The sequence below is a fragment of the Balaenoptera acutorostrata genome, chromosome 3 (assembly GCF_949987535.1).
Source record: "Balaenoptera acutorostrata chromosome 3, mBalAcu1.1, whole genome shotgun sequence".
Lineage (NCBI taxonomy): Eukaryota > Metazoa > Chordata > Mammalia > Artiodactyla > Balaenopteridae > Balaenoptera > Balaenoptera acutorostrata.
Genome location: NC_080066.1, coordinates 88,632,591 through 88,654,412, shown reverse-complemented (window position 1 = coordinate 88,654,412; position 21,822 = coordinate 88,632,591). Strand labels below are relative to the sequence as shown.

General features: G+C 41.3%; 1 protein-coding gene across 1 annotated transcript in view; it reads right to left on the bottom strand.

Annotated features, from left to right (window-relative positions):
* Nucleotides 1-12,619: 12,619 nt before the first annotated feature.
* FBN1 (fibrillin 1) overlaps nucleotides 12,620-21,822 on the bottom strand; it is a 254,846-nt gene continuing 245,643 nt past the window's right edge. Inside the window, exons 63-65 of the mRNA XM_007170445.3 lie at nucleotides 17,802-18,033; nucleotides 15,117-15,291; nucleotides 12,620-13,915 (exon numbers count right to left, since the gene is read on the bottom strand). Coding sequence (XP_007170507.2) covers nucleotides 13,526-13,915; nucleotides 15,117-15,291; nucleotides 17,802-18,033 — 797 coding nt within the window. The 3' untranslated portion in view covers nucleotides 12,620-13,525. The remainder of the gene's footprint in view (nucleotides 13,916-15,116; nucleotides 15,292-17,801; nucleotides 18,034-21,822) is intronic.

Below are 21,822 nucleotides of genomic sequence, written 5' to 3'. Positions count from 1 at the left end.
TTTTGATTTTATTTCCATTATTCTAGGAGACTGATCCAAAAAGATACTGCTGCCATTTATGTGAAAGTGTGTTCTGCCTATGTTTTCCTCTAGGAGTTTTATAGAATCCAGTCTTACATTTAGTTCTTCAATCCTTCTGAGTTTAGTTTTGTGTATGGTGTTACAGAATATTCTAGTTTCATTTCTTTACATGTAGTTCTCCAGTTTTCCCAGCACCACTTATTGAAGAGACTGTCCTTTCTTCATTGTGCAGTCTTTCCTCCTTTGCCATAGATTAATTGACCATAGGTGTGTGGGTTTATTTCTGGGCTTTCTATCCTCTTCCATTGATCTCTGTCCTTTTTTTATGCCAGTACCATACTGTTTTGATGACTGTAGCTTTGTAGTGTAATCTGAATTCAGGGGGTGTGATTCTTCCAGCTCTGTTTTCCTTTCTCAAGATTGTTTTGGCTATTTGGGGTCTTTTGTGTTTCCATACAAATTTAAAAAATTTTTCTTTTAGTTCTGTGAAAAATGACATTGGTAATTGGATAGGGATTGCAGTGAATCTGTAGATTGCCTTGGGTAGTATAGTCATTTTGACACTACTGATTCTTCCAGTCCAAGAACATGGTATATTTTTCCATCTGTGTGTGTCACCTTTGATCTCTTTCATCAGCGTCTTATAGTTTTTGGAGTACAGTTCTTTTGTCTCCTTAGGTAGGTTTATTCCTAAGTATTTTATTCTTTTTGATGTGATGGTAAATGGGTTGTTCCCTTAATTTCTCTTTCTGATCTTTCATCGTTAGCATATAGAAATGCAACAGATTTTGGTGTATTAATTTTGTATCCTGCAACGTTACCAAATTCATTGATGTGCTCTAGTAGTTTTCTGGTAGCATCTTTAGGATTTTTTATGTAGAGTATCATGTCATCTGCAAACAATGACAGTTTTACTTTTTTTCCAGTTTGGATATCTTTTTCCCCTCTATGGCTAGGACTTTTAAAACTACATTGAATAAAAGTGGCAAGAGTGAACATCCTTGTCTTGTTCCTGATCTTAGATGAAAAGCTTTCAGCTTTTCTCCTATGAGTGTGATGTTAGCTGTGGGTGTGTCCTATGTGGCTTTTATGATGTTGAGGTAGTTTCCCTCTGTACCCACTTTCTGGAGAGGTTTTATCATAAATATGTGTTGAATTTTGGCTAAAGCTTTTCCTGCATCTACTGAGATGATCATATGGTTTTATTCAGTTTGTTAATGTGGTGTGTCACAGTGATTGACTTGCAGATATCGAAAAATCCTTGCATCCCTGGGATAAATCCCACTTGATCATGGTGTATGATCGTTTTAATGTATTATTGGATTCAGTTTGCTAGTATTTTGTTGAGGGCTTTTGCATCTATGTTCATCAGTGATATTGGCCTGTAATATTCCTTTTTGGGATTATCTTTGGTTTTGGTGTCAGGGTGATCGTGGCCTCATAGAATGAGTTTGGGAGTGTTCCTTCCTCTGCAATTTTTCTGTAAGAGTTTCAGAAGGATAGGTGTTAAGTCTTCTGTAAATGTTTGATAGAATTCACCTGTGAAGCAGTTTGGTCCTGGACTTTTGTTTGTTGGGGGTTTTTAAAAAACAGTTTCAATTTCAGTACTTGTGATAGGCCTTTTCATATTTTCTGTCAATATTTCTTCTGCTTCATTCTTGGGAGATTGTACCTTTCTAAGAATTTGTCCATTTATTCTGGGTTGTCCATTTTATTGGCCTATAGTTGCTTGTAGTATTCTGTTATGATCCTTTTTCTGTCTGTGGTGTCTGTTGTACCTTCTCCTTTTTCATTTCTAATTTTATTGATTTGAGTCCTCTCCCTTTTTTTCTTAATGAGTCTGGTTAAAGTTTATCCATTTTATTTATCTTTTCAGAGAACCACCATTTAGTTTCATTGATCTTTTCTATCATTTTCTTTGTCTCTGTTCATTTATTACTCCTCTGATCTTTATGATTTCTTTCCTTCTACTAACTTTGGGTTTTATTTGTTCTTCTTTCTCTAGTTTCTTTAGGTGTAAGGTTAGCTTATTTATTTGAGATTTTTCTTGCTTACTGATTTAAGATTGTATTGCTATATACTTATCTGTTAGAAAAGTTTTTGCTGTGTCTCATAGGTGGTGGATCATCGTGTTTTCGTTTTCATTTGTCTCTAGGTATTTTTTGATTTCCTCTTTGATTTCTTCAGTGATCCGTTGTTTATTTAGTAGCATATTACTCAGCTTCCACGTGTTTGTGATTTTTACAGGTTTTTTTTTCCTAGTAGTTGATTTCTAATCTCATAGTGTTGTTGTCGGAGAAGATGCTTCATATGACCTCAGTGTTCTTTAGTTTACTGAGGCTTGCTTTGTGGCCCAGCACATGATCAGTTCTGGAGAATGTTCCATGTGCACATAAGAAGAATGTGTATTCCGCTTTTGGCAAATGTTCTATAAATATCAATTAAGTCCATCTTCTCCAATGTTTCGTTTAAAGCCTGTGTTTCCTTATTGATTTTTTGTCTCGACGGTCTCTCCATTGATGAAAGTGGGCTGTTAAAGGCCTCCACTATTATCGTGTTACTGTGAATTTCTCCCCTATGGCATTTAACATCTGCCTTATGTATCGAGGTGCTCCTTTGTTGGGTGAATATATATTTACAATTGTTATATATTTTTCCTGGATTGATCCCTTAATCATTAAGTAGTGTCCTCCTTTGTCTTTGTCTCTTGTGATAGTCTGTATTTTGTCTGATATGAGTATTGCTACTCCAGCTTTCTGTTGATTTCCATTTGCATGCAATACCTTTTCCCATCCCCTCACTTTCAGTCTTTATTTGTCCCCTAGAGCTGAAGTGGGCCTCTTATACACAGCATATATATGGGCCTTGTTTTTTTATCCATTCAGCCAGTCTTTGTCTTTTGGTTGGGGCATTTAATCCATTTACATTTAAGGTAATTATCAATATGTATGTTCTTATTGCCATCTTGTTAATTGTTTTGGATGTGTTTTTGTATGTCTTTTTTCTTCCCTTCCTCTTTTGTTCTGTTTTCTTGTGATTTGATGACTATCTTTAAGTGTTGTGTTTTGATTCCTTTTTCTATTTTGTGTGTGTATCTTGTGTAGAGTTTTGGTTTGCAGTTATCATGAGGTTTTCATACAGTAGTCTCTATATATACATGACTGTTCTAAGTTGCTGGTCTCTTAATTTCAAATACATTTTCAATATCCTGCATTTGTATTCTCCTCTTCTCACCATTATTGGTTTTGATATCACATTTGTATGTGGATGATTTCCAACCTTTGCTGTATGTTTGTGTTTACCAATGAGCTGTCCCATTCATAATTTTCTTGTTTCTACTTGTGCCGTTTTCTTTTTCGCCAAGGGCAGTGTTCCTTTAGCATTTGTTGTAAATCCGGTTTGGAGATGCTGAATTCTCTTAGCTTTTGCTTGTCTGTAAAGCTTTTGATTTCTCTGTTGACTCTGAACAAGAGCCTTGCTGGGTAGAGTATTTTTGGTTGTAGGTTTTTCCCTTTCATCACTTTAAATATATTGTGCCCCTCCCTTCTGGCCTGCAGAATTTCTGATGAAAAATCAGGTGATAACCTTATGGGGATTCACTTGTATGTTGTATGTTGCTTTGCCTTGTTGCTTTTAATATTTCTTTTTGTCTTTAATTTTTGTCACTTTGATTAATGTGTTTCAGTGTGTTCCTCCATGGGTTTATCATGTATGTGACTCTCTGTGCTTCCTGGACTTGAGTAAGTGTTTCCTTTCCCATGTTAGGGAATTTTTCAGCTATTATCTCTTCAAATATATTCTCAGGCCCTTTCTCTCTCTCTTCGCCTTCTGGGACCCCTATAGTGCAAATATCAGTGTTTTTAATGTTGTCCCAGAAGTCTCTGAGACTGTACTCATTTTTTTTTCATTTTTTTCTTTATTCTGTTCTGCAGCAGTGTTTTCCACCAACTTGTCTTCCAGCTCACTTATTTGTTCTTCTGCCTCAGTTATTCTGCTATGGACTCTTTCTAGTATATTTTTCATTTCAGTTATTGTATTGTTCACTTGCTTGTAGCTCTTTATTAAACATTTCTTTTATCCTTCTGTTCTGTGCCTCCATTCTTTTTCCAAGATCTTGGATCATCTTTACTATCATTACTCTAAATTCTTTTTCAGGTAGATAGCCTATCTTCACTTCACTTAATTGTTCTTCTGGGGTTTTATCTTTTTCCTTTGCCTGGAACATATTTCTCTGCCATCTCATTTTGTCTAACTTTCTGTGTTTGTGGTCTCTATTCCTCAGGCTGCAGTTTTGTATTTCCTCTTGGTTCTGGTGTCTTCCCCTTGGTGGGTGAAGTTGGTCCTGGTGTTTGTGCAGGCTTCCTGGTGGGGGTCTGGTGCCTGCCCACCGATGGGTGGAGCTGGGTCTTGTCCCTCTGGTGGACAGGGTCATCTCAAGTGGTGTATTTAACAGGCGGCTCTTGGCTCAGGGAAACTTTAGGCAGCTTGTCTGCTTATGGGTGGGGCTGTGTTCCCACCCTGTTGGTTGTTTGGCCTGAGGCATCCCAGCATCAGAGCTTGCAGGCTTTTGGGTGGGGCTAGGTCTTGGTGCCAAAATGGCAACCTCCAGGAAAGCTCATGCAGATGAGTATTTCCTGGGATGTCTGCTGCCAGTGTCTTTGCCCCCACAGTGAGCCACAGCTGACCCACTGACTCCCTAGGAGACCCTCTGAGACCCACAGTTATGTCTGGCTCAGGCTCCTATGGAGTCACTGCTTTGCTGTGGGTCCCAGTGCACACGAAAACTTGTGTGTGCCCTCCAAGAGTGGAGTCTCTGTTTCTCCCAGTCCTGTGGAGGTCCTGCACTCAAGACCCACTGGCCTTCAAAGTCAAATGCTCTGGGGGCTCCTCCTCCTGATGCCAGGCCCCCTGGCTGGGGAGCCTGATGTAGGGCTCAGAACTCTCTGTCCTGTGGGAGAACCTCTGTGATAAATTATTTTCAAGTAATTTATGCCCACCTGATGGGTATGGGATTTAATTATATCTTGAAAGCCCCCCTCCTACTGTCTCACTGTGGCTTCTTCATTTTTGGGTGTAGATTATCTTTTTTGGTAGGTTTGAGTCTCTTTGTTGATGGTTATTCAGCAGTTAGTTGTGATTTTGGTGTTTTTATGAGAGGAGGTGAGCTCAAGTCCTTCTACTCCGCCATCTTGTCTCCCACTCGTGGCATCCACATTTTATTATTTATTTATTTATTTAACATTTTTATTGGAGTATAGTTGCTTTACAATGGTGTGTTAGTTTCTTCTTTATAACAAAGTGAGTCAGCTATACATATACATATATCCCCATATCTCCTCCCTCTTGCGTCTCCCTCCCACCCTCCCTGTTCCACCCCTCTAGGTGGTCACAAAGCACGGAGCTGATATCCCTGTGCTATGTGGATGCTTCCCACTAGCTATCTATTTTACATTTGGTAGTGTATATATGGCCATGCCACTCTCTCACATTGTCCCAGCCTACCCTTCCCCCTTCCCGTGTCCTCAAGTCCATTCTCTATGTCTGCGTCTTTATTCCTGTCCTGCCCCTAGGTTCTTCAGAACCATTTTTTTTTAGATTCCATATATATGTTTTAGCATATGGTATTTGTTCTTCTTTCTGACTTACTTTACTCTGTATGGCAGTCTCTAGGTCCATCCACCTCACTACAAATAACTCAATTTTGTTTCTTTTTATGGCTGAGTAATATTCCATTGTATATATGTGGCATCCACATTTTAAATTTCTATTATAAATTTTTAGTTTCTGGTTACCATGAAGCTTTTATATATTTAGAAATATATATATGTGATTTAAGTTGCTTATCTTACTTTCAAATGCATTTTAACAGTCCTGCATTTGTACACTCCTCCCCTCACTATAACTGTTTTTGATAACATATTTTACAGCTAATTGTTTTCTGTATCCCTTAACTGCTTATTGTGGATATAGATGATTTTACTACTCTTGTCTTGTAACCTTCCTACTGGCTATGTGTGTGGATGATTTTCTACCTTTACTGTATGTTTGCCTTTACTGATGAGCTTTTTCATTTTGTAATTTTCATCTTCCTAGTTGTTGACTTTTTTCATCTAGAGAGGTTCCTGTAATATTTCTTGCAAAGCTGTTTTGATGGTGCTGAACTCTTTTAACTTTTGCTTGTCTGTAAATCTTTTGATCTCTTCATCAAATTTAAGCAAGAGCCTTGCTGAGTAGAGTATTCTTGGTTGTAGGTTTTCCCTTTCACCATTTTAAATATATCATGCCACTCCCTTCTGGCCTGCAGTTTCTGCTGAAAAGTCATCTGATAGCCTTTTGGGAATTCCCTTGTATATAACTGATTTCTTTTCCCTTGCTGCTTTTAATATTCTCTCTATATTTAATTTTTGCCATTTTAATTGTCATGTGTCTTGGTGTGTTCCTTTTTGTGTTAACCTGTATGGGACTCTGTGTCCTTCCTGAATTTTGATATCTGTTCCCTTTCCCAGGTTAAGGAAGTGTTCAGCTACTGTCTTCAAACATGTTCTCAACACCTTTCTTTCTCTCTTCTCCTTCTGGGACTTCTAAAATGCAAACATTAGTGTGCTTATGTTGTCCCAGAGGTCTCTTAAATGGTCCTCATTTCTTTTCATTTTCTCCTGTTCAGTGTCAGTAATTTCTACTTGCTGACCCATTCCTTTGTATCATTTCAGCTTGCTGACCCATTCCTTTGTATCATTTAGCTTATTTTTCATTTCAGTTATTGTATCCTTTATCTGGTTGTTCTTTATATTTTCTAACTCTGTTAAAAACTTCTAACTTCTCGCTCTATGCATTCATTCTTCTCCTGAGGTCTTTGAACTCTTTCTCGGGTAGATTGCCTCTCTCCATTTCACTTAGTTCTTCTGGGGTTTTCTCTTGTTCATTAGTCTGGAATATGTTCCTCTGTTGCCTCATTTTGCCTAAGTTGCTGTTTTTATTTTTGTGTCTGGTAGGTTGGTTAGGTTTCCCAAGCTTGAAGAAGTGGCCTTTTGTAGGAGAGGTCATATGAGTCTCAGCAGCACACTCCCCTCTTGTTACCGGGCTATATGCTTTAGAGGCTCCCCTATGAGGACTGTGTGGGTCCTTCTGTTGTGGTAGGCTGACTCTGTGGGCAATCTGGTAGGCTTGGTTGGACCCTGGTCTGGTTGGTTGCCAGGCCCTGCCTTCTGTAGAGGCTGCTGGCCGCTGGTTGGTGGGACCGGGCCATGAGGTGGCTGACTGCAGAACCCCAGGGGGCCCCGGGCCTTATGCTGGCTCACTGGTGGGTGGAGTCATGGTCCAGAAGACTCGGGCTATTGCCTGCCCACTGGTGGGTGAAGCCAGGTCCTGGAGTTAGGGTCAGCCTACTGGTGGGTAGAGCCAGTTCCTGGAGTCCGGTTGTAAGACTCAGAGGTCGCAGAGCTGGTGTTGGATCCTTGGTGGTGGGAGGTAGTTCCTGACTTGGTTGGGTATGGGGCCCAGGGTGTCTCAAAGCTTGTGTGAGCCTGCTAGTGTGCAGGGCTGGGTCCAGCTGGTCACAAGGCAGGGTGTGGCCTGCTGATGGGCTATGGGATGGTGGTTTTCTTGAGTCTAGTGCCTGCCCTTTGGTGGGTGAGGCTGGTCCAGAGGCTAGAGCAGGCTCCGTGGAGGGCAGGGCTAGGCCCCAGGGCATTCTGGGACTGGTACCTGCCCACTGGTGGGTAGAACTGGGTCCTGGGCCCTCTGGTGGGCAGGGCCACATCCTGAGGTGGCTATGGGCTCAGGGGGGTCTTAGGGCAGCATATCTGCTGATGAGTGGGGCTGTGTCCCTACCCAGTTAGTTGCTTGGCTTGAGGCATCTCAGCACTGGCTCCTACAGGCTGTTGGGTGGGACCAGGTCTTAGCACTAATGAGCTAGAGGGAGGACTCCACAATGGCACTGGAAGTAGCAGTGTCCACATGGTAGAAGGAGCTCCCAAAAATGGCTGCTGCCTGTGTCCATGTTTCCAGGGTGAACTGTAGTTACCTCCTGCCTCTCCTGGAGACTCTCCAAAATCAGCAGGTATGTCTGACCCAGGCTCCTCTCAAATTACTGCTTCTGCCCTGGGTCCTAGAGCATGTGAGATTTTGTGTACACCCCTTAACAGTGAAATCTCTATTTCTCTCAGCCCTCTGTGACTCCCAGAAGAAAGCCCTGCTGGCCTTCAAAGCTATATGCTCTGTGGGCTTGTCTTCCTGGTGCAGGACCCCTGGACTGGGGAGCCTGACAAGGGGCTTGAACCTCTCCTTTGGGGGAACCTCTGCAATGTAATTCTCCAGTTTGTGGGTCTCCCACCCAGGGGCATGGGACTTGACTGTATTGTGAATTTGCCCCTCCTACCTGTCTCTTCTTTATGTCTTTAGTTGTAGAAGATCTTTTTTGGCAGGTTCTGGTCTTTTTCATCAATGGTTGTTCTGCAGATTGTTGTGATTTTGGTGTTCCAGTGAGAGGAGGTGAGCTCAGGGTCTTTCTACTCGGCCATCTTGGCCAATCTCCTGAACACAGTTTTCTGACCCCAGATTGCCTACAGTGTCAGGACTCTGGATCCAGTGCTCCCGAGGACCTCAGGACTGAACTGCACTCTCAGCAAACTTTCTTGATGTGATAAGGAAAGGTCAGAACTCTGTGAATGAAGAATCGCAGACCCTGAGGGAAAGACACCTTGAGATGGAGAGCCTTTAGGAATGGTGTCCCAGATTCCATGCCCTCTCCTGGTGGGTGAGAGGCCTGTGAGAGTGGGTGTGGATGAGGGGGCATGATCAGGAGCAGTTTTCTCCTAGGGAGCTGGTTCTACAGTAGGCTGACCCCTGGGCTCAATGCTTGTGGGGAATGACCCACAAGAGAGCCTGCTGCGGTCAGTTTACAAGTGTGTAGGAAGCAGCAGGCCTCAGAGGAACTTGCAACCTTCCTGAGACACAGGATCACTGGAGTTGGATCACAGAACTGCTGTAGACAGGTGCAGTGAACACGCTGAAGGGGGATAATCTTGGTGCAGCTGGAGGCAGAAAGACTGAATAGCATATCATGTTGATTTCATGTAGCAACGAAAATACATGGACGCAAACCCAATCCAGCCTGTCAAGCTTTTGAAATTCTGATATATCAAGGTCCTGTTAATCTTTCCTGATAGGTCTCATCATAGCAGAGCTGTTGGGAAAACCCAGAACAGAGCTTGCCATGCAGATACAACTATACAGGACTGTGACCTTTTTATGTAAATGGCTGGTGGGATTGATGGGATGTATGTTTATCATCAGGATTTTTTCATGTCTCCATTTCCAGGAAAAGAAAAAGCTAAATCATTCAGGTTTGATTTAATTCTCCACCAGAGAGAATTTTCCATTAAAAAGGGAACAGACCTCTTCTGATTTCTGCAAGTCTCAGTACAGCTGCAAAAAACACATCATGTGGGGTATGAAAGTTACCCAGAAACTGCTGAATGGAGCAGCTGCTTTCTGCTAACCGTCTCTACCTCAGTGTTGCTTAACTTTGAACTCGAGCTAAGGATTCTAGAAATATACTGAATGTGATGCCTCATAGCTGACACTACAACCAACCCTTGAGGGGCAAAAGGGAACATAGAGAGGGTAATGCTGCATTGATTTATGAAATGGGAGTAGCTGCAAAGACCAAAAATGACAGTGAATATTTGTGTGGAATGGATAGAGAGCAGAGAGTTGAGCTAGTGGGAAATCACAGCCACTTACCTGCTATGACTTCATTCAGTTAAAAAGAAGGCACCTTCCACTGTCCAATAGTAAAAATGAAACTGACCTCTATTTGTAGAGGTCGTAATTCCAGCTTACATCAAGGATGCAAAACAGCCTATGTCCTGAAAAGAGGTTATGACGTTGCCAAAAAAACATTTTGGATTCATTAGCAGTTAGTTGAAATAACAGATTTGGTGACATTGCCAGGTTCTGCCAAATGTATGTCAGGTGTCAAATGTACAAGACCCTTATGTTTATAAAGACATTTGTGAGAATGTTAGAACCTTTCATTGAGACCCAATCTTGTAAGTGAACCCAGTCTTGGATACACATGGGAATTTGCAAAATCAAATTCAGAGCTGCCTTGTTTCTCTCTAACCCTAAACTCATAATACCAAGAATCCTTTCCTAACAGTACATAATGTGAGGCTCATATTGGGTATCAAAATGCTTTAAAAAGTAAATTGGTTTGCCTTCTTTATTTTTTTTTTTTTGACAAAGTGTTTAAAATTGGCAAGGGGGAAATAATTTTGTCTTCAGCAATGTATGTGAAAACTAATCTTTCTCCCGATAATCTACTAGCATTTAAAAACAATGTCTTTAAACCATTTAATAATTTCGTTTGTAACCTATCTCTAGGAACTACAGTTAAAGTCAGAATATAATACATTCTGTGGACAAAGCTGACTGACTTAAAAAAAAAAACTAACAATTTACAGGTATATAATTTTTAAATATGCTAATATAATATCAACCTAATTGTCCTTTATTTTGGCTTATCTAATTTACAAACATGATTTCTGAAGCTGAACCGTATTTGTAATGGCAATGTCCAAAGCAGTTTTGGCTGAGTGAAGTGCTATTTGTTGAACAAAAATGTCGTTGTTTGTGCAAGTTTAAACATTTCATAAGGCCAGCTGAGTTCATTTCAACCCTACTTACAAAATAATTATTGGCAAGTGAAATGGGCTGAGGGGTAGAGACAAGACTTTTCAAGCTTCTGAGATTTATAAAACCAAATTCTTCAACCATTGAAAGTAAAATCAAAAGGTCACAGACAATTGAAAGTTACAGGTTTAAATCTCAGAATTAAAAAAAAGTTTCGGCAAGAGGAATATTTACAATGGAACAGTGAGGAAAATGTTTTGTTACAGTCAGAAACACGGAAAATAGGCTGTTTGAGAATCGTTGGCTCTTAAATAAATAAAATCCACACTGAGACTATTAAAAATATCAAAGTGGTCTACTCTGTGCCAACTCTATTTTGTTCTGTTGTTATAAAGAAAATCCATTATTGAAGATAATGCAGTTCAGGTTAAATTACCAAAGACATTTTCCATTTGCAAGCTGTTGTTTACCATATGCTATATATTCTTCTCTAACAATTTCAGTACACCTCCATCAGAGAACCATAGGCGCAGAGATAAAAGGAAATTTTGAGTCATTTTAACTTCCTAACCAAGGTACAAATCCCTTCCAAACTAGTCATTCGACTCGCTCATAATTGATGCTCAATAGAGATGAAATTTTTTTGGATGGCAAAATAATAGATTTTTTTTTTTTTTTTAATACATTGATTTTTTTTTTTTTATAGCTACTTTATTTATTTATTTATTTATTTTTGGCTGTGTTGGGTCTTCGGTTCGTGCGAGGGCTTTCTCTAGTTGCGGCAAGTGGGGGCCACTCTTCATCGCGGTGTGGGGACCGCTCTTCATCGCGGTGCGCGGGCCTTTCACTATTGCGGCCCCTCCCGTTGCGGGGCACAGGCTCCAGACGCGCAGGCTCAGTAGTTGTGGCTCACGGGCCCAGCTGCTCCGTGGCATGTGGGATCTTCCCAGACCAGGGCTCGAACCCGTGTCCCCTGCATTAGCAGGCAGATTCTCAACCACTGCGCCACCAGGGAAGCCCAAAATAATAGATTTTTAAAAAAGAATACTTTGAGATGTTCATGGCCTGTTAGTGGAAGAAATCATCCTTATCCACTGGCTGCCTAGACTGAAACACTCTAGTGACAAGGGAGCTCACCACGATGCAAGGAAACACATTCTCTCAATGGGTAGCTTGACAATTAGGAAGGTAAGTGCTAAACTGAGCTTTACACCAACTGACCCTGGTTTTGTCTTCTAGAATATACCTACTCCATCTTCATCAGCCTAGTTTTCTGAAGATTTTTGAGAGAACTTTTCTGTGTCCTGTATGGTTTCTTCTCCATGCGGCAACCTCATTTCACTTTTATTTTCACTAGCCTTAAATGCCCTAAGGGCTTTTAAAAATTCATTATCAATTGAACAAGCTTAACTGTTAAATATTCAGTATTGCTCTTAAAATAAAACAGCATTTTCAAATTATGACATTCAGAAAACAAGAGTTATAGCATTCAATTGGATTCAATTTGGGATTATCCCTTTGTAATTAGGCTAGCACTGACTAACAACAGATGTTTAGGGGAGAAAAAAAGGATGGAACGCCTAAGCTTGCCAACACTGTATATTTGAGGGGAGGGGGCATGATAAATTTTTATAATGGAACGCATGTGCTCTAAGACAATGAACTTGATGTTTTTAAGTACTGAAATCTAGTAGTTTAAAAGTCACAGGATTAATTAGGTCACGTTTTAGAAATAATGCTACAGTCTAAACATCTTGTTGGTGAGAAATAACTCCGCTGTCTTGAATGAATAAAACAAAGGACTGACTCAAATATGTTAAAATTTCTTCTAGTGGTTGTATATTTGGCACCTTTAGATGCTGTAACTAACAGATCCAGGATAGTTTAATTTCAGGAGACTTTATTTAGTCTCCAGAATGGCCCCTCCAATCCCACATCCATGCAAGAACACAAAGCCAAGGGGTACACTAAAAAAGAGACTGTTTTATTGTGTCATTTATGACATGGACCCCTTGTTGACAGGAATGGCCGAGGGTAATCTTGGCATATTGCACAGGTGTGATGAAGGATGCACTGGTGATCCTCTGGCTGCTGAGGCTGTTTCCTGGTCCTCCCAGACCTCCATGCATGTGTGGGCCAGTCACAGAAATTTCATTACCACTTGGTGTATACATTTAACAAGTCTTTGGTCTTAATAAGCACCATTACAAACCCTCACATTAAGGGCATTATTATTCTAGTTTATAAATGTTTCAATGATAAAAAATAGCACGATTACAGTATACACACACTTAATTTACATGTAATGTATTATACTCATAACTGAGATAAGCTACTGAACTAACTTTGGTTGATTGAAATTAATGAAGTATTTGAACTGAATACTTGTAATTTGGTTTCTAAGTTGTGTAAATATTACAGTGCATTTATAAATCTAGTTTGAGAATTTACTAGCACCAAATAGATATTATAAATGGCCAACCTAATACTCGTATTTGGAGAAGCAGAGTTTTACAATTTGAAAAAATAGAACAGTCCATAAATTGAAAGCACATTCCTGTACGTCTGCTAGAAGGATGGCATGTCAGCATGAATGGCCAACCCCCAGTGGAAATACATGTCCCAGTTTTCAAAAATAAACACATATGACAAGGTAGCTTAGCTACATACATGAGAAGCCTGAGAAAGTGGTTGTTTTGAACTAGGGTAGTCACCTGTACCTTGCTTTTGTAATACAAGAATAGTGCTTATTTATAGCAATTTACGTGGTGAAAGACTGTACCTATAATATGAAGATTCTGATTGGGGGAAAAATTGAGTTCTACCTATCTATCTTTGTTTTTTAATTATTTGGTCTCTGGATGGTGAATTAATGAAGCAAAATCTGAATTTTCATCTTCAGATTATCACCCAGTTCACCACTGAGGTAGTCTTTGTCATATTTATCTTCTAGCTGATTAAGTTCTTTCTTTTTATAAAGTGGACTACTACTGATTTGTAATGAATAGGTTCCAACCACTGGCTTCTTCTTTGTGAAGTGGAGGTAGCTGATCCCTTCCTTTTGGTTGATTTTAAAGAAGCCGTTTTCATTTCCAGATTCAATCAAGTATCTGTTGTGATTCGTCAGAGTCGTAAGGGCTGGAAGGAGTTCTAGGATTCGGACCTTGTTATTGATGTGGGAAATATTGAAAGCAAACATGGCTGTCTTCTCAACATCCCAGCTTGCAAGACTCACATTGGCTTCTATCTCAGGCTGATCCTGGAAAGACATATGGCAATGTGTTAAAGAAAAGGTAAATATGCCACTTACTAAAGAAAAAGTGACTCAAATCTCACACTAACACAACTTTCTTCTCATGTTGTATATACTGTATTGAAAGTGAGTATTCATAAAATACTGCTTAAACCACGAATGTTAAATTCGCACATTTTTATAATATTAAAAAATAAACATGTCAAGGAGAAAGTTGAAATCACTTGTATTTGGCGGTCTTCTATTGCAGTGGGTCTCAAACTGTGGTCCCCTACCAACAGCATCAGTATCACCTGGGCATCTGTTAGAAATGCAAGTTCTTGGTGTCACCTGAGACCTAGTGAATCAGAAACCCTGGGGATGTTTTCCAGAAATCCGTTTTAACAAGCCTTCCGGATGATTCAGATGCACACTCAAGTTTGAGAACCACTGTTTTAATATATTATTTTCTTTCCAAAGACTTATCTCATTTCCCAAACCACAGCAGATGGGTTGCAGCACTGATGCTAAGAAAGAACCAGTTTATTTCAATTTTATTCACTGACGCAAAACCATCCCCACCGAAAGACACACCTATGAACCTACTTCCTGGCTCTGATGATCTGCTAATATTCAATGCTTTTCACTGGCTTCTTGCTTGCCTCTCTGGGACCACATGTGCTGGATTCTCCGGGCCTGCAGCCAGAGGTCTGGGTGAGTATCTGCATTTCTGAGTTGACTGAAAGGCTGCAGCAGCCGTAGGCAAAGAAAACCAGGCTGCTTGAGCTCCATGTTGTTTTTGTCTAGAATCCAAGTTCCCTCACACTCCACATGGCTCTTTTCAGTAGAGGAGCCTCTAGCTTTCAGAACTTGGCATCCCTGTGTAGGGAGGACTATATCACTTCACTATCCTGCCCACTTGCTGTCCTGGATCTCAGACCTTGTCCTTTCAGCAGACTTTGGGTGGGTGTTTGACTTTCTTTTCGGCGAGACAGAGGAAATGAGCAAGTATGTGAAAACCTTCGAATGGGCCACTCCCTAAAAGCAGCAAGAAGCTCCAGAGAGCCCCACAGACCCTTGTGAAATAACAGCCTAGAGCTCAGGGAATGTCCGGATTTTCTCCTCAGGGAGATTTTTCACACTTTGGGGCATTCTTGGAGGAAACCGTAGGAATCTGGAGGACCCTTCTGCAGTAGGAGACACCAGGAGAAACCACCTTCTGACCTACCTCAGTGTTGGAGGCATTTGTTTCATTTGCGCTTCTCCGCTTCCTGCCCCGTTTGGGGTAGCCGTTGATCTTACACTCATAACACGCCTCTGGGGAGAGGGAATTGTCATCCATTTCCCCACTGGCAGGTGGCTCTGGGCTTCCTCGGCCCATGCCCATTCCAGAAACACAGTGCCTACGGTAGAAGGGAAACAGAGATGGTTTTTGTTAGAATTGGCAGATGGAGGAGCAGGAGTTCTGGTGAAGCCTGGACCCTCCCTAGTGACATTCAGTCCTTGATTATTTGTCCACTGGGTGATCGGCTGGTTCTGAGAACAACACTGAAGCCCTCGGTGTTTGGCCTCAAATTCTCAGTTCCCTGGGTTGACTGATTTCTTTCTACTGTCTCTCAAGGCCCCGTTTTGCATATTTATTTGTCCCTTCACTTCCCAAATAACATGTGGCAGGTGTTTTGCTGTACTGCTGGGGAGGAAACGGGGAGTGGAAACGAGAGAAGAACAGAGGATGAGGGAGACCATGTGACTCTGGAGGTTCAATAAAAATGCCTTGTTTTTATGAAACAGGCTCCACATGCGTGAGAAAGGTGTGAGACATCACTGTTCAGTTCCTTGCCCTCTTCCTGCTTAACTGGTACTATCGCTGCCACCTCCACTTCCACCACCACCGCCGTCACCAGCCTTCACCACTCCAGCTTCCGAGCAATCTCTCCTATTATCAGACCTGTCACTTTGGCTGAAGCTCCTCCTGGAGATAAGAAGAAAGCTCTAGGTGATAACTGAGGTTGATTTAGATATAAATTGTGAGGATATGCCATGTATAAAATACATGTTATCAAAGCTTGCCCAACTGTGGGAAATTGTTTCAAATCATTCAAAACCACTGGGTCCACTGGCTCTGACTCATGTGAGGCTGGATAAACAAACCCATGCCCAGGAGAAAACTAGTTCAGCTGTTTTTCTTTGCCTTTCAGTTTTTAAAGCCAAGTTATGGAGGGAGGCTTGCCTGTTTCACAAGTACCTTGTTTTGTTATTCTGCTTACTATTTCATAGGCCACTTGGAATGTATTTACCAGGCTCCTCTTTCAAAATGTGTTGAAATATTTGAATGATCCTAAAAGAATCTTTACATTGGGGTAGGGTCCACTCTAGTGACTCACGGAGGAGCCCAAATTGTTATAAATGGGTAGATCTCTACTACTGGGTCCACTACTGGGTCCATAATGTAGACCAAATACTATTTTCTCTTTCTGTATTAGTTGATCTATTCTTTATAGCTCATTTTCCTTTATGCCTTTAAGATTCAAAATATAATGCCAATAAGAAGAACACTTTGCATTTTGCAGCAATTTACAGGTTTCTAATATTTTCTGTAATCCTGCTGAGCCTGACACATTTCCTTTCCTTGTCCTTTAATCTTGCACCATGAAATGTGTAGAAACAATAAAATGGATGAAATGATAAATGCTCATCCTGTATGTGTGTGCATTCACATAATGATTAAATTATTGGAAGGCAAACCCCAAATTCACAGGCTTTGGCTCCTTTCTCAGAACTCCCTTCCAGTATTTTCATATCCCTGGAACACCACTTACAAGAAGTGTGACTATAAAGTCCCACTGGCCAGAAGCCAGTTTGGAGTGTCACAATTTTTGCTGGGAAAATGGTTCTGGCATTAAACTTATAAAGAATGAGTCTACTGAGAGCCAGACACAAACATCTGGAAATTTGAGTCTTATTGCTGGCATTCTGTGTGCTTCCCATGAAACATTCTTTTACCTTCAACACACCCCAAAATGAATCACTTGATGTTTGTGTGTCAAGAAATCAAAGACCACAAAATTAACAATTTGATATATACATGTATGTGTGTGTTGTGGAATATATATAAGTGTGTGTGTTGGTGTGTATGTATATTTAATGTCTGTGTTCCTAATTAAAAAGTTAAAATTTGAGCTCCTTCACAGAATAGCCAAAACCAAGACAACCAAGTCCAGATTAATTCAGTGGGGAAGAAGACCTAAACTTTGAAAACTGAACACTAACTTTTAAATTACTGAGTAGAATAAAAACACATCTTTCCTGCCCCAGCTCTCACACATACAATGTGGTGAAGTATTCTACCTGGAAAATACAGTAATTCTTTTAACTCTTATATTTAATGCTATTTTGGCAATTTTTAATGTAAATTTAAGTCTGAAATGTAAAATATACTTTAAAACCGTAAAGGACTCCACAAAAGGTATCTTTTTGGTTTATCCTAACAGGAGCTAGATGAGAAGGCATTTTAAGTCGAGACAGAATCCTGCTTGCCCCAGGAGAAGGCTGCATCAGCAAAGCGCAGCCTGAGTCCAGTTCTGTCACGGGTCGCAGCCCCTGTATTTCCTGAGAGATGAATCGCTTTCCAACAAGATGTGAAGATCAAGAGAATGAGACAGATGAGCCATAGAGCGAGGCATTTACAATGTCATTTCATTATTTTGTTTGACATTCTATGAACTTCCAGAAACCTAGACGTCCCCTTTCAAATAAAATAACCTAAAACCTTTGCAGCGCTAATTGGAATTAACTCAAGAATCATAAAAAGTATGGTTCTGCTCTCCCAGGACAGGTCATTTTGAATTAAATATACTTAATTATGTCACGAGTGAGAAAGCCTCCAACCACGACCACGGCTAGCAGGGCTTACCCTTGGCCTATTCGGAAGTAGCCAGGTGGACAGGCACAGAGGTAGCCGCCCTCGGTATTGGAACAGCCGTAACTGCAGGGGGCCTGAGAAGAGCCACATTCGTTGATGTCCTGGCACCCACCGCTGAACTGCTCGTACTGGAAGCCAGCGGGACACATGCACTTGTAGCTCCCCAGCGTGTTGTGGCAGGAGGCTCCTCCGCAAATGTGAGCACTGAGGCATTCGTTTTCGTCTGCAGAAGAAAACAGAAGACGCCGCATATGTGACACCAGCCAGAGGTTTCTCTGGAGGTGTCTGGATCAGGCCACTTGCTGCCGGCCAGCTGGCCCTCCCCTAAGGCTCTTGGGAAGGTAACACAGGCAGAGGTGGCTGCGGTGGGAAAGGGAACAAGAGAGAAGGATGTGGAAACAGATGTGGTCTCTTGCCATAGGGTGAGCAAACGTGGTTTCTGAGGTCAAGTGCACCGGGCAGAGTACATCAGGGAATGGCACTCTGAGGACCGGCAGACTCCAGTTCTCATCTGAAGCCAACGCTTGTATGTCCTGCTCCACGGGCGCATCCCGTGAAGAACGTGGGGGGATGGGTCATGGCTGAGGTTTAGGGTTCAGGGTGGGAGGGCAGGAATCAGTTCTCTGCACCTTTGCTTCACAAGTGCCCAGTAATAGGATGGTTATCTCCACAGCAGAGATGAACCATATTCCTGGGGGCTGCTTTCTCAGCCTTCCTTTTTCAGGATGAGTAGGGCTGGCAAGGGCTGACATCCTGCAGGAAGTGTCGGCCCACTAGGACTTCATTTTCAAAGGTCCGTAAAAGCCCCCAGGTGCTTGCCCTGGGGATGAGTAGTGTCTTCTGGTATGTCTGCTCCCATCTCTGAATGGGCCCCCTTATCCAAACCACCTCCTGCCCAGAGTCTGGGCCATGTCTAAAGCTAAGTATGGCTGGAACAGATTCAGTGCAGACTTCACAGGCAATAATTGGGGAAAACCTACAAGAGACACAGATGCTGCAGAACCAGCTACAGATAGGGACCGGCCAAGTCTGATGGCAATAAGTAGGAAAAAGAAATCTAACTTTAACAAATCAATTCAAAGGGGAAAAAAACCCTCAAGTTTCTCATCATGTCTGATGTATACTTTTCTGAAATTTCCAATATATTTTTGTAGACCTGCCTTTGTAGGGCAGCACGGAAGTTTGCCGGTAAGACATTTCTTAACTGCTATAGCCCATTTTCAGGCATATGTTCATATGAATGCATGTGATTGACCTTCTCCTCACTTAGCAAATACCTACTTCCAATGGAAGAGAGGAGGAGAAAGGCAACTAACACTTATTAGATGCCTACTGTATGACAGATGGGATACTAGGTACTTCACTCCATTTACTTAACCTGCCTAACAGTCACGGAGGTAGGTATTAAAATCCCTATTTTCCAGATGAAGAAAGCAAGACTCAGAAAGCCCCACCAAGATCTCCCAGCAGCAGCCGCAGGGCAGAGATGCACACCCAGGTCTGTCTGACTGCAAAAGTCACATGCTTTCCTTTATATCACAGTGTCTCTCAAAAGACTCACCCACATTTAAACTGGTCCTTTCTCTTTTACTTTTTCATTTGCTGAGGTAGATTCATTTTTCAAGAACAAAATTGTTTCTAAGAAAATATCTTTTTTTTTTAAATTAGGAGAACAGGTGGGTAAAAACGGTGAGGGCAGGATACTTGCATATATATATATATATATATACACACACACACACACACACACACACAAAATTCATATTGCCTTCCACCCTTCCTTCCTCTCTTCCTTCTCTTCCTCCCCCTTCCTTTCTCGACCTGCCCCCCGCCACCACTTCTTGCCTGTATGTAGTTACAGAGAGAAGAAGGAGTAGATATACAATAAGAAAGCTATTGGTTGAGCTGCCTGCTATGGCTCAGTGCCTAGCTATGCATCTGTTTGAGATCCTTTATATCCAAGGACTCTCAAGTACCCACCCAAGGTCACTTAGGTTCTAAGGTTCCTAAAACAAAATGATTCAATATGCCATCGTCTGTGTTCTTTTTTCCCTTATTTTAAATTAGAGGTGAGCTGTGTGATAGAAACTAATGGAGACCATGGGCATCCAAGGATGAACGAAGAACCGAGGGTAGTTGCTTTGGTGAAGGGACTATCTCTGGGCTGAACGTCTTCTCCTTGCCTTGCTTATCCACCTGCAGACTTCTCACCTGCCCTCGGCTCTACAAGGCTGATCGGAATGGAGCATTCACAAGCTCCCCTCCTGTATCCTGAGCTTTTGGTTGGGCGCAGCCATCTGTTACCTGCTGGGACTCTGGCTGATAAAACCTCTAAGGCATGGGTATATGTGGGGAAGACCTGTTAATACAGAGCTTAGATTTATTCAGTTTTGTTCCAAGGAGCAGAAATAGGACCAATGGTTAGGAGTTAGCGGGAGAAAAGGTTCATTCTTTATGAAAAAGATATTTCTAAGAATTAAAGTTTTCTATGCATAGATTGGGCTATCTTGGGAGAAGGTGAGTACCTTTCTAGGTTGGAGAGGGATTGGTATGTTAGGAAACAGATCAGACTAGATCATTGCTAAGGTTCTTTCTGAATTTGAGTATCTCTCTTTTTAACTTGGAGTATCTATTCCTGTCAAGAACTCTCCCTGTCTCCTTTTCACATTCTTTTTTACTTTATTGTACATTTTTTCCTCCCTGAGAATCTAATAAGTTTAAATTAAACTTGCTTATCTGGGTTGGAGAGATGGGGTAGAGTGGAGCACGGATTCAGATAAGAAATTGGCAAATGTTCAGTGTTTACAGCTTGAAAACAATCTGTTTGTGCACTCACCCTTTCTATCAATATACAAATACCATGATTTGTTTAACATGTTTTGCACTTTTCCTGACCTTTTTCATCCTGTGTGTGCACCCTGGAGCAAATGGCTCCACAAGGAATTTTTCTACACGCCAAAATCTTTGTTTTATTCTTTCAGTTGTTACTTAAGTTGGTGAGGGTTTTGCTCTTTTCATAAAAAGAGACAATTCTAATTTGAATGAAATAGCATTAGAGTCTCTGAAAGACACTCCTTAAAAGCAGATGGAAACCTACTTACTCTGTACCCTAAACTCAAAGGTTCCAGCATCAGGCTTGCATAGTGTGTCTTAGCTGTGGTGGTAAGGGAGAGCCACTGGGAGAACTCCAAATGTAGAACAGCCTTTCCTTTACTAATTTCCTCTAGGTCATGATGGGTCAGCTCCAACTTCAAGCTGCAAGTTTGATATTTTCTAGAAAGCAATGATATCCGTGGCCCTTTACCCTAAACCCATCCATCTTCCAAGAGTGAACTTCTGGCTGCCTAGGAGCAAGGATCCAGGGAGGGCTGGTCCAAGAGATCTGCTCTGCATGGCTCTGGGGAAGCCATTCTGGCCCAAGGCAATACGATGCTCATTCTGGGTAACTATAATTCCCAAGAATTATGAGACCAGTTTGAACTGGTATCTTCTGGGCATCAAAACCCCCAAACCTCTTCCCACTTTTTTAAAACTGAAGTTTAGTTGATTTACAATAGTGTTAGTTTCATGTGTACAGCAAAGTGATTCACTTATATATATTATATAGGTCCATCCATGTTGCTGCAAATGGCAATATTTCATTTTTTTATGGCTGAGTAATATTCCATTGTGTGTGTGTGTGTGTGTGTGTGTATCTTCTTAAACCAATCATCTGTTGATGGGCACTTGGGTTGTTTCCACATTTTGGCTATTGTAAATAGTGCTGCTATGAACACTGGGGTGCACGTATCTTTTCGAATTAGAGTTTTCATCTTTTTGGGATATATGCCCAGGAGTGGGATTGCTGGATCATATGGTAGCTCTATTTTTAGTTTTTTAAATAATCTCCACACTGTTCTCCATAGTGGCTATACCAATTTACATTCCTACCAACAGTGCAGGAGGGTTCCCTTTTCTCCACACATTCTCCAGATGTAGACTTTTTGATGATAGTAGACTTTTTTGGAGATAG